This window comes from Aspergillus puulaauensis, chromosome 1 (genome assembly GCF_016861865.1).
Source record: "Aspergillus puulaauensis MK2 DNA, chromosome 1, nearly complete sequence".
Classification (NCBI taxonomy): Eukaryota; Fungi; Ascomycota; class Eurotiomycetes; order Eurotiales; family Aspergillaceae; genus Aspergillus; species Aspergillus puulaauensis.
The window spans coordinates 2,969,597-2,981,947 of NC_054857.1; the positions used below are offsets into that span (position 1 = coordinate 2,969,597).

Here is a 12,351-nt window from a genome sequence, read left to right on the forward strand (position 1 = left end):
GAAACAACATACTATACATACATAAACAGCACCCGGTGGCCTTGTCCGTCAACCAGCTCGGGATGAAGGGGGAAAACGTGAGGAAAACGCAAAGAAACCAACACCAACAATGAAACTAGTATATTCTTTTCTTCTCTTTCGAAATCATATGTTTATTGGGTTTATTGCGCGGGCTGCTGCGCCTCTCCGTCCAGGGCACCATCCTTCCTCATCATCGTCTCGGGATCCCACACGATATCTGTCAAGGTGGTGATGCCAGCGCTGTTCTCACAGGTGTCTCTGCCACTCAGAGGACCGGGAGCGGGGATCTTAACCTGGCTGCCGGAGGTAGCGGTAGCGGACTCCTTGAGCGCGGTGAGGAGGGCCTTCATCGATTCGGGGGTGAGATCTTCGTAGTAGTCGTCGTTGATCTGGACCATAGGGGCGTTAACACAGGCACCGAGACATTCGACTTCGAGGTATGTGAAAAGGCCGTCTTCGGTTGTGTGACCGTTTGTGATTCCGAGGTGCTCCGTGATGGCCTTGACGATCTTATCGCTTCCGCAACCACCAAGTTGGCATGGTGTCTGGAAGGTGGAATGTTAGTATGGATACCCAAGGACTATAACGACGCAATTTCTTTTTATTGGAGTTTCGTACCGTTGTGCAAAGCTGGACGAAGAATTTGCCGACCGGTTCGCGGTTGTACATTGTGTAGAAAGTTGCGACTTCGTAGACGCGCATCGGGGGCATCTCAAGGAGGCGGGCGACCTCATTCATAACGCTGATGCTAGTGTAACCATGTTGACGCTGGCCAAGGTCCAAGAGAGGCATGACAGCAGCCTTCTTGTATTGAGGGGGGTAACGGGCGACGATCTCTTCGATGAGCTGGTTGTTCTGCTCGGAGAACTTGAAGGGGAGGGACGGATTGTTCTCGGGGGAGTTGCGGTGCTAGACAGGGAGAATCATTAGCAATTGCTGAGATATTTCCCAATTGCTTCTTCGCACTAAAGAAGGAGCAAAGACAAGAAAAAGGTCATCGCGATTCTTCTCCACGTACCACATGAAGGACATCGCTGAACCGTTGCGGACCAGCGGAGAAGGGTCTGAACTGGGGTCGGGGGACAGTGCGAGTCAATTGGCGGCCAGCCCGCGGCAGGGCAGGGAAGAATTTGGAAGCCATGACTGGCGAGTGCGAAAGAGTGAGGGGTGGTGAGGGAGGAATTGACGATGAAAGGGAGCGTTGACGAAGTTGGACTCCGAAGTCTGAACTCGCGGATTTGCGGGAGCTGCGACGGGCCAATCAGCGGCGAGAGATTACTCCGCCCAATAACCTCACGATAATAGCCTCCACCCCATTACTCATCCACCACTTTTATACAACTTTCAATCCATCCATCTACGACATTATCAGCGATTTCATTTGTTGTTTTCATCTATGGTATACCCAGTATATCTCAATTATCGCCTCGCTTCAACCTTCGATCAGTTGCTGGCCTATAATAACTACCACCATCAGTCTATACAAGAAGCCCCTCAAACCTGCTAACATGCTCTTCAATCTTCGTTAACAACTCTCCCTTTCTTTCCTCTTCAATCCAACTTCCGTGGACCCCATTCTCTGCAATGACCCTCCATTCACCCACACTCAACCCAAATGCCTCCTGCACCGCACAGTAGCACTCCAGCACATATGCCCCGAAGTACGCCGGATCGTCGCTGTTAATACTAAACCTCACGCCAGCATCAAGAAATGCCCGAATAGGCACCTCCGACACAGAGCTCACACATTTCAACTGCACATTCGACACCGGACAGACTGTCAACAACACTTTCTCTCTCGCAACTCTCTCCATGAGCTCGACATCCTCAACAAGTCGAATCCCATGGTCAATTCGCGTAGCACCCATCTCCAGTGCTGCAGCAATATATGAGCTATCCCCCTCCTCCCCAGCATGTGCCGTTAATCTCACCCCGCGCTCCGCAGCAGAGGCATATATTGGCCTGAACAGATCCTTAGGCGGTCCAACCTCACTCGACGAAGACCCGAGACCATGAATCACCCCATTATGCATATCATCAAGATGCCCCTCCCCCAACGCCGTAGTGTAAAGGTCTGCCGCAGATTCCAACGGCAAGTGCTTCAAAAAGCACATAATCAGGCGCGTAGTCACCCCTAACTCCCGTTCAGCCCTCTTACATCCGGCAACATATCCATCGACAATAACGCGGTACTCCACGCCGCGCTCCATATGCACCTGCGGGTCAAAGAAGACCTCTGCATGGTGAACACCGTCTTCATGCGCCCTCTGGAAGTACGCCCATGCAAGTTCCTCAAAATCGCTTTTGTCTTTGAGGACGGCCATGCCGATGAAGTAGAAGGCGAGGAAGTCGTCGAGCGAGGTGAAGCTGCCATAGCGGACTGTTAGGGTTTCGATGGAGGCGTACGCAGAATTAATGACTGGGTCGGGCAAAGTGATATTGTTTTTGGTCGCGAGGTGGAAGATCAGAGATGGCGTAAGGCAGCCTTCGAGGTGGACGTGGTGTTCGCATTTGGGGAGGCCGTGCAGGAAGGCGTGCCATTGGGAATCAGAGGTGTTTGATGAGAGGCACATTATGGTTGGAGTAAGAGGGCCCAAGAGTGTTTATCGTGTAGAAATCGTAGAAAATGAAAGAGACACAGTTTATATATATTGTAACATGGACTATATTGGGGTTTAGTGGTGCATGATCTCCACAGATGCTGTTGGCAGGTGGTTAGTATGTACACAAGTATTGGGCGATTTCTATAGAACGAAAACCCCTGAACCAATGAACTTAATGTGTGGCAACCGTTGAGTCAGGGGATTGAAGATCGTGACTCAAAAATTGAGCCTTGATATTGGAAAGAAACGGGTGATGACCGTGGGTCTGTCCCGTCGCCTATACCCACAGCTTATCTGCACCGGAGAATGCCGACGGAGAGCGGAGATGTTCTACATGACCATGCTAGACTTGTAAATCGTCAGTTCGTTAGAAAATCTTCTATGATACGGGTGCCACCACACGTATTAAATCAGGATGCCATCTATACTTTTTCCCTCTAGACCTTGAAGGTTGACCCAGCCGCCTTTCGCAACCGATTCATCACCGCCGCAGCCAAATATTCCTCATTTGACACGCCCTCAACATAAATTACATCTACTTCTTTTTCATCCATCGCCCGTAAAGCTGCAAACAATCCCCTTGCAACACCTTCAGGTTCAGACCCCAGATGACAGTCAAAAACGTCTTTCTTTTTATCCCCAACGGATATAGTAAACTCCACCAAATTATCGACTAGTGACGGGATGGTCTTCGACGTCTTCTCGATATCCTCTTCCGGCAAGAGCTGCAAACCTCGCTTCCACGTGCGCGTTCGCACGATACCGATTGAATGTGCGCCAATGGCTGTATCCTCGAGGTCGTGCTTCACATGGCTCACAACACCTTGCGCATTCGAACCGGCTTCGAAAAGAACCACCCGGGCTTTAGGCGAGTAGTGCCGGTACTTCATCCCCGGCGCACGAGGAACCTCTTTCACATCTAGTGTACCGTCTTGGTATCCAAGCTGTACATTTTCCCACCCAGGACATTTCCGTAGTTCTTCGATCCCTACCCCGCCGGGTCTGAGGATGCTGGGAGGGTTGGATAATCCGTCAACAACCGTACTCTCGACGCCCACACCGCAGGGCCCACCATCGAGAATCAACTCAATTCGGCCGTGAAGATCATGGAACACATGTTCCGCTGCCGTCGGTGACGGCTTTGTAGACGCATTCGCTGAAGGAGCAGCTAACGGCCGATCCGCAACATGTATCAACAACCTAGCGAGAGGCGAGGAAGGCATGCGCACGCCGAATGTTGTAAGATTGGATGTGACCTGCGGAGCGAGACACGAGCCTGACGGGTTCGGAAGTAGTATGGTAAGAGGGCCAGGCCAGAATCGCTCAATTAATGGCCCGTAGATAGAAGGAATAGTGTTCTGGGCCGTCTTCGTGCCACATGGAGATTTCGGCGTTGGGTTGAGAAGTCTGTCTAGCATTTCCAGAGAGTCGATATGAACAATAAGGGGGTTATCAGACGGCCTCTGCTTCGCTTTGTATATGCCCTGTACCGCAGCGCTCCGTGTGGCATCAGCGCCTAGACCGTATACTGTTTCGGTAGGGAAGGCAACGGGGATATCGCTCGTCTGTAGAAGCTGCGCGGCTTCTGAAATCGCCGTCGCTTCGGGGGTATTTTGACTCTGTTCATTCGCCCACCATTCGGCAAGTGATCGGTTTCCTAGTCCATCTTTGTTCAACCGAGCCACCGAGGCGACCCGCGTCGAGTCTTTCGGCGTCATGTTGGCTGTGGCGGTGGTTGTAACGGGCCTGGTAAAGCTGCGCGGGAAACCGCGAGCAACGACGCGACGAAGGAGGGTGTGCAGATTGACTGCTTGCCCCGCAATTGAGACAGAGAAAAAAATGTGAGTCCGGCGGAGTATGAGGATGCCCGATGAGTCAGGGCTCAAGGCCGCGCGACGATTGTGGTTTTGATAGAGCTGTTGACTGCTCAGCTGGGTTAGTTATGACCATAATACTTGCTGCACCGTTTATGAAATCCACAACTTACCAGACCAGACACTGCGGCATCTGATGGCGAACATGAAGCTTTTGATTTTTAGGAAAATCTTGCGATGACGTCGATTTGCATGACTAAGCGGATATACTATCCATCCATCCATACTAACTTTAACTATACAACTGTGCTATATTATGAGGAGAGGTTCAATTTACAGAATATCGAGGCTAGTCCATCATACTGATTTGAAATTGGAAGTAGGATATAGTTCTTTGTTCGTTGCATATGTATACTTGGTGTTTGTATGCAATATCCACTAACTTGAGGTAGCGAAATAGCACGATGTATGGAAGGGTACAAGTGCAGCCTCAAATTGAGAGTTACACATACAAGCTAGTCCTGGAGAGTTTGGATTTATTTCTTCTTTCCACCTTTGCCTCCTTTGTTGCTGGACCCCTTATTATTGCTGCCACCCTTTCCCTTCCCCTTGTCGCCGCCACCACCACCACCCGAGGCAACCATGATCCTTACTTTACTGACAGGCACAGTGTTGATGATCTCAGTATCCTTCCATCCTTTGAGGAGCTCTCCCTCTCGGGCTCGGAGTTTCTCTGCAGCACCTCGACTGATTCCTGCATCCTCGGCATGCTCTTTCTTGACTTTCCCCGTTGTTGTCTCGGACACCCATCGCCCCAGGATCTCTTTGACGGCTTTGCCTTTCTTCACTGCGCCTGGCTGTAGCTTAATCTTGTACTTGTACCGCCCAAGAGACGACCAAGGTGCACAAACCGGGATGGCCGCCAAAATCTCATCCTCCGGTTGAGGCGTGCCAACCAGGGCGGGTAACCACTCAAGATCCGCAGCTTCAGCAGCAGCGGTTTCTTCGTCGTAGTCATCGGTTGCCCCCTCTTCGAATAGGGCCTGTCGCTTTCTTTCTGCCTGAGCAGCACGTTCATGCTGAGCCTTGCGGCGTTTCTTCGCCTCCTCGGCCTCCTTTTCCCGTTTCGCCTTTGCTTCGGCTTCAGCTGCAGCCTTTTGCGCTTTAGCACTGTTTGCGCCCAAGAGACGAAGGGCAAGTGCTCTTTCTTCCTCGTCCTGATCTGCGTACTTCGATGCTGCTTTCTTTGTCTTGCCTTTTCGGCCGCGAGCGGGAGCTAGTGCGGGCTTTGCGTCCTTAGTGGATGTTCCGTTGTTTGCCGGCGTTGATTGTCCACTTGCTTCTTCGGACTTCGGGGTTGCTGTATCAAGAGGTTTTCCTTTTCGGAGTAGGCGCCTTTCTCTAGCGGAAAGATGTCTCTTGCCTTGAGTTTGTGAGGATGCTACACTTTCGGTACCATCCGCTACAGACTGGTCATCCGCTGGAGCATCTTTCTCTCCCTCATCCTCTTCATTTGGTTCAACATGACCTTCCGTCTCTTCCGGTTCCTCTCGGTCAGCGGACCCTGCATCGTGTGCGTCGTCTTGCTTAACCACCTCTGATTCTTGTGTGGTCTCCTCTTGCGGTTGTAATGGGTTCGCCGCAGAAACCGTATCCACATTATCTTGCTCATCGTCTTCTGAAGCCTCCTCCTGTTCTTCCTGCTCTTGTACATCAAGATCAGAAGTATCAACAGGTAGAACAGTCTTGCCCTCCTCCCGACTCTCGGCCCTTTCGACTGCTGCTTCCTCTACCGCTTGAGCTTGGTCCACAGCTGGGATCTCCTCAGTTCTGAAGCTCTTGTGATTTACTAAGCTCTCCTTGCTGACCTGCCACATCACAGCAAAGCCCAAAACAAGCTGTGAAGGGGCGAGGAAGTTCTTCTCCCCTTTGACGCGGAATTCACCGACAGGAAGAAGACCACCGCCTGCTTCGGCAGTTTTAGATACTTGGTCCGCAGTGACCCAGAAGGCAGACATAACTGCTTTCGAATCCCACGCGGTCGACGTTGCAACACTGAGGTTGCCCGCCTGAGACAAAGTCGTAGGCGATATGGAGGAGCTGGGTGCTCCAGGTCTGTTCTTGACAATTATTGGCGTGGCCCCTTCGAGGTCCGCATGCACGAAGATATCTCCCTTTCGTAGATAGCGCCGGTAAAGCATCTCGCTTTGCATTCCGTCACGGCCCCTGTGAAGGTTAGCATTAGAACTGGTATTCGACCATTAAAAGATAGATACTAACCCTAGCACCAAATACCCCTCAGAAGAGATGAAGAAGAGGAACTTCTCAAACCAGAAAGGCTTCCTGGCGGGTCTTAGGACCTGCTTCTCCTGCTTTAGGTTTTTCTTTAGGTCGTCTTTAACTTTCTTTTCGTGGCTTTTCAGTGCCTTTGCCGATGATTGTGTTGTTCGCTCGGCCTTGACAGCAGCGGATCTCTTCTGGTCGTAGTATTGGGTCGCATTTGCCCAGGGCGTAAGACCAAGATCGATATCTATTGTCAGGGCTTGGGAATTTCTCTGAGAGGTCGCTGCTGCTGCCTCTTCGTCATCCTCTTCGGATTCTTCTTCAGACTCATCGCTTGAGAACAGCTCCTCGTCGTCTGCCTCATCTCCTCCGACTTCTCTTAGTAGAAGTGTGATGGTGTTCTCATGTAGTTTTAGTGGCAACTTGATAACCCTCGCTACAGGATTTCCCCTGCTTTGTTCCATTTCAATCAAGCGTGCAATTTCCACCCAGTCCATGCCTTGCGCGATCAATCCGTTGACAGCATCCATTGCCTCTTGCACGCGATACACATTGTCCTGAATGGCACTTGCCTTCCGGATATGTAAGTCTTGAGATTCTTCAAGAGCCCCAAGTCGCTTCTCATGCTCCTGTCTTAGCGAATCGAGCTTCTTTTTCGCGGCGCTTTCCCGTTCCGTCAGCCGCGATTCCAATTTCTGGGACTCGATAGATGAAAAGTATTCGTCCACTGTTGCATTCATAGATGGGTACTCTAAGATCGTGAAGCCCTCCTTTCCTTCAAATTGTCGTGGCTTAAATGGGTGGAAATCCTCGTAAAGCAGGTCAGGTTTTGAGGACGAAGCATCCTTCTCAGAATCCGGCTCAGGTGCCTTTGGACGGGTATCTTCTTTCGCGACGATAAATCCAGCATGTTCTTTGTCCGCGGACAAATCGGCAGAAACATCTTGGGCTACCTCCAACACCCCCCAAACCATATTCATTTGGCCTTCATCGCCAAGTACTTGATCCAGCGGTGTCGCAGGGTCAGCGCCCCTCGTCGCAAAGGCATGGTCTAGTAGAAGTGGCGGGTACTCCGGAAAGCCCTGCGAAAGAGCCTTGCGCAAGACATCGGTATTCTTCTTCTTCGACTTCTTCGGCACGCCGTCTTCTTGCGCAAAAGTCTTCTGTGCTTTCTCCAATGTCTCCCTGATGCGGTCTCGCGTGACCTCCGGCACCCCGTTGTAATTCTGCTTATTTGTAACCGTGTACTTCAGCCCGACTTTAGCTTCCTCCAATCCCTCGCCGCCAGATACTGGGCGGAGAAGCGCGATAATGGTGTAATCCTTGTCGGTTATAATGACGTTCCCGCTTGCGAAGAACTCCAACAACATGTGGTACATGCCATCGCTGAAACTGAAGTCGATGATACGGTCTGTCCCAATCTGGTTTACGGATGTAATACGGCGAGACTTAAGGCATTTTCGCAGACGACTGACGAAGGGAGAAGGCGTTGCTGCTGTTGCTCGCGAGTATTGAGTCACATGGCACCGGAAGCCCGAGTCGACGATGAGTTGTTTGCGGTGGTCGGGTTTGGAGACTTTGAATAGGAAGATTCTCTAAATAGGACACAGGCTTTTCAGTATAAGTCCAACAGAAAAAAAGGTGATGTCGCGCAAACTCACTGTTGACAAGTCATAGATGTTCGAGACACGCAGGCCGACTAGCTCAGAGGCGAGCTCTTTAGATATTACCTGCAATCATGGTTGTTAGAGAGCGGCGCTTGAAGGCTGCCCTTGTGAGAGGCCTACCTGAACATCCAAAGAAGAGTATCTCTGCTTCATTTTGTGGTTTGGTATCCTGGTTCCCTTGAACGAAGCTGTTTCGTGGAGAAGACTAAGAGTTTTGCGCAGAGCCCGATATTCTTAAGGGCGTGACGTATGCGGGGCAATTCCCACTCATTCTGAATCATTCTACTAGGGTTCTGGAAAGGCTAACAATTAACCTTTCTTTCCAGTTCCATCGATCGCCATTCTTGATTGGATGAGTAAGTTTTATATTCAGAATAAATTTAATGTTGTCCATGGACTTTTGCTCTACCCAGCCAAACATAACACAGCAAAACAAATCGGAGTATCTCTAGAGAGCCCTCTCGCTCCTGGCAAGAACATCAAGAAAAGTAATAGTGTAAATATAGTATCAATCATGAATCAGTAATGAACAGCACGCATATGACCGCGCCAAACCCAGCCAGATCGCATAAAATAAAGGAAAACGTCCATGCAATGTTCGTGCAAGTAAAGGAACATTCGTAACAGGCCTTCTTTCTCTCGTCCCCAACCTACATCTGTCGCAAACCTTCCGCCAGACGTCGCTTTCCAAGCTCCCAAGCATTGAGGAGACCTTGTTCGGAAAGATCAATGCTCTTGAGATTCGGTGCGTCCGGTTGGGGCGCACGACTAACACGGGAAGCAATGAGAACGGGGTCCGTCTCAAGAATGATACCGTCATCGATAAGTTCGTCAATGGCCAGGGCAACAAGGTCGTAGTTCTCAACGATTGTGCGCTTATCCGTAGCACCCCTAAAACAAGAAAATGGGTTAGCCACCTCCATCTTCCAACCCTCAACATGGAAAAATCAGCACATACTTGAATAATATTCCCAAAGCATCCCGCAGTGACAGAACAACGTTGTACAGTAGCACCTCATTTTCTTCGGCACCGCCCACCACGTAGAGCATCACATCGCTCTCCAGCTTGAACACAACAATCCGGTTGTCGTAAAGGATCACATCGCTGGTCTGCTTGTTGGTTTTCTCGAGGAGGCCCTTCTCGAACGCCTTCTGTTCCTTCAGTGTCGGGTAGGGGTTGGCTCCGGGATAATCGGTGGAATTGGGGGCAGTGCCGGCTGGGGGGTGAGGTGGTGAGTAGTACTTTGCGAAGATGCGAGAGCCATCATCGGCGGACATCACAAGAACTGCATTGACGGAGAAGAGAGAAAGAGATCCCATTTTGAAGAAATTGGTGTGAGAGGCTTTGATAAGGTGAGTGAGCGAGTGGCCGTTTTGAGAGGCTCCTCCGTTTACTGTCAAGCTGTCCGCAATTCGGAAGCCGCGCCAATGTTGTTCCGCGCTATACTATTTCAGTCGACAAGTTAACGAAGGTCTCAATTCTCGAACTCGGGTGTATATTGTATTTCTTAAGGAAATTAAAATATCCAAAGAATATTCGTCATATTCGTCAAGCTGTATGTATATTCGAGGCACCCTGGTGGTACTTCAGGCATAAGCCATCGTTAAGAATATCTCAAGTACCGCTCTTGGGAGAGGAAACGGCCTATATACGTTCACTAGATACATAATTGCATAAACAAGCAGGAAGTCGTCTTCGAAAAAGTGACCTGAACATGGGGAGAGAGGCGTATTCATCATGATAAACGTAAAAGTGAGACTTGGGTATTCAAAACATGATGAGATCTCAATAGTTCAATTACAAAACAATCTCCAGGATCCAATAGCGGCAGTCTTCACATTATAAAATGAGACAAATACATAACGGCCATCAAGACAAAATAGAGAAGGGAAGTTATTCATAAAAGAAACATGTGTCATGAAAACTGGAGGTGAGCCAGATAGATCACTGTTGTGCAGCCTCGCTCGAACCTGGGCGGTTGAACCATGAGATCCAACTTCCCCTGTTCGCCTTCTTTCGGGCAGCTTCCTCGTCCTCAGCGGCCTTAGACTCACTAACTAGTCGAAGCGGTCGTAACTTGCTTTGGGTCATGACCGCTCCCGTGTAGTTTGTCATGCCATTGCTCGAACGAGGAGAGTTAGAAGTTGCCCCGGTAGACGCTGTGTCGCCAGGAGGGTCGCTTGACACACTTGCCGAGCTGCTTAGATGATCACGCTCTGGCTGGCTAGACAGCGAAGGCGCACGACTGCTGGAAGACATTTGTCCTGGTCCGTAACTTGGCCCGGTAAAGGTGCTGCGTGAGCCAGGTCCCATCATAGTGGGACTCATCGGGCCGCCAGAGTTGCGACCGCGATACATTTGGCCAACGACAACTGCAGCTCCCAGGTCTGTTGTTTGTTCTGACCTCGTCCGACGATGACCAGCTCGTACTGACTGGCCGCGGTTTAAGGGGATGCTAGGTGCTGTTTGAGGGTTCTCGTGGGCGTTCGGAGCACTGGTGGGAGGCGGCATCATGCTGGTTGGACGGGAGCGTGGCTGGGGCCTAGTGTTTTGGCCGGAGACAACAGATCTAGCTCTTTGCAAGAGGGTTTGCTGATTCGGGTCATCCTTCTCTGGGGGAGTCGGGGGAAGATCTTTATCGCTGCCGCCTTGTTTGGCAGATGGCTCGGTCTCGTTCTTATCCAGGATATGCTCGAATCCCTCATGCTGTAAGAGTCGACTGATGATCCGCTCAATATACAGCGTCAGAGCTTTGTTCTGGTCCTTAAGCGCCTTGAGCTCTGCCTCAAGTCTGCGGTTATCGTCGGGCTCAGGTCGAGCATCGGCAGATTCCAATTCATCGGCTAATGAACCCAAACCGCCGCCGGTTTCCTTATTGTCTGAAGAGTCAGGATGGACTTCCCGCATGAAATCACCCTTGGCGAAATCGCCATTAAGGGTTCTCTCACTGAGGAGTAGTTGGTAGCTCTCATTATCTTCCATCAGACGAGCATTCGCCATGCGAGCTTCCAACAGTTCCTTTTCCAGCTCTCTTTGTCGGCCTCCACCTTTGTTCTCCATCTCCACAAGTTTGATCTGAGACTCGGCCAACTCGAGGCGCAAAGACTCGATCAATTTATCCTTCTGCAAGAGTAATTTGGAGTTATTCCGCGAGGGGCTCCGTTCGATTTGAGATGAAGGGGCAAATTGTCCATCAATGTCCGGGGAGGCTCGGTTGCGGAAACTGGCTGCAGAAACAGTTAGTTCTAGCTTCACAAGAAATAAGTTATTGAAGACGGTATTCTTACAAGAGCGCGACACATTTTTATCGCCATCGGTACCAATCCGCATATCCCTCTGGGATACGGTCTCTTTCAGGCGCTGAATGGTGGCCTGCATTTCTTCTTCCCGGCTTGCTTGTTGCTCCTTCTCCTGGAGCATGGCATTCCGCTCCAATTCATGCGCCTGCTCTAGGTCACGAATTTGGCGAACATGGTCACGGATCTCGCCGTTCAATGCTTCAATTTTACTGTCTCTCTCATGGCCATGGTCTTCCAGCTTCGATTGCTCGCTGACGGCCTCGTCGAGGCGCATCTGCAGCACACCAAGTTGCTTGCGATATTGTTCAGAAGCGGTCTCCGCCTTTTGCAATTGTTCTTTTAGATCTTCGATGAGCGCCGCATTCTGGGCGCGCGCTTCTTCCTCCGACGGATCAGCGGCAACTTTTGGAACGCTCGACATACTCAGGTTGGATGAGCGGTTGGGCTTTCTGGCAGCTGCTCGTGCGGATACGGGAGTCGAACCGCGGAGAGACGGAGACCGGGACAGGCCGTTTGATGTTGTAGTAGGAGATCTAGTATGACCTCGCGATGGGGTGCCGTTCGTTGTTGAGTCTGACGCGGATTTGTTGGCATTGGCTGGTGAGCCGGGCTTTCGAGGCGTCGCAGACATCTTGAAGCCGAATACTGGCGGAGAAGCGAAAC

At 50.8% G+C, this 12,351-nt stretch overlaps 6 protein-coding genes across 6 annotated transcripts; all 6 read right to left on the reverse strand.

The window, feature by feature from the left end:
- Positions 1–161: 161 nt before the first annotated feature.
- Positions 162–1,162, reverse strand: NUO24 (complex I 24 kDa subunit family protein; the record flags this gene model as incomplete). The annotated part of the gene is made up of 3 exons (XM_041695301.1): positions 162–566; positions 640–930; positions 1,040–1,162. The coding sequence occupies 3 exons, from the start codon at positions 1,160–1,162 to the stop codon at positions 162–164; spliced, it is 819 nt and encodes a 272-aa protein (XP_041550534.1).
- A 337-nt stretch (positions 1,163–1,499) lies between these two features.
- On the reverse strand, positions 1,500–2,594 carry aah1 (adenosine deaminase; the record flags this gene model as incomplete). Its single annotated transcript, XM_041695312.1, has 1 exon — positions 1,500–2,594. The coding sequence occupies one exon, from the start codon at positions 2,592–2,594 to the stop codon at positions 1,500–1,502; it is 1,095 nt and encodes a 364-aa protein (XP_041550535.1).
- A 467-nt stretch (positions 2,595–3,061) lies between these two features.
- Positions 3,062–4,342, reverse strand: APUU_11170A (L-threonylcarbamoyladenylate synthase; the record flags this gene model as incomplete). The annotated part of the gene is made up of 1 exon (XM_041695324.1): positions 3,062–4,342. One exon carries the CDS (start codon positions 4,340–4,342, stop codon positions 3,062–3,064), a length of 1,281 nt encoding a protein of 426 aa, XP_041550536.1.
- Positions 4,343–4,974: 632 nt separating this feature from the next.
- APUU_11171A (putative DUF814 domain protein) lies at positions 4,975–8,541 on the reverse strand (the record flags this gene model as incomplete). The annotated part of the gene is made up of 4 exons (XM_041695335.1): positions 4,975–6,664; positions 6,719–8,316; positions 8,383–8,451; positions 8,509–8,541. The coding sequence occupies 4 exons, from the start codon at positions 8,539–8,541 to the stop codon at positions 4,975–4,977; spliced, it is 3,390 nt and encodes a 1,129-aa protein (XP_041550537.1).
- A 497-nt stretch (positions 8,542–9,038) lies between these two features.
- Positions 9,039–9,708, reverse strand: RET3 (coatomer subunit zeta; the record flags this gene model as incomplete). The annotated part of the gene is made up of 2 exons (XM_041695346.1): positions 9,039–9,279; positions 9,347–9,708. 2 exons carry the CDS (start codon positions 9,706–9,708, stop codon positions 9,039–9,041), a joined length of 603 nt encoding a protein of 200 aa, XP_041550538.1.
- Positions 9,709–10,333: 625 nt separating this feature from the next.
- Positions 10,334–12,319, reverse strand: APUU_11173A (uncharacterized protein; the record flags this gene model as incomplete). The annotated part of the gene is made up of 2 exons (XM_041695357.1): positions 10,334–11,616; positions 11,677–12,319. The coding sequence occupies 2 exons, from the start codon at positions 12,317–12,319 to the stop codon at positions 10,334–10,336; spliced, it is 1,926 nt and encodes a 641-aa protein (XP_041550539.1).
- Between the last annotated feature and the right edge of the window lie 32 nt (positions 12,320–12,351).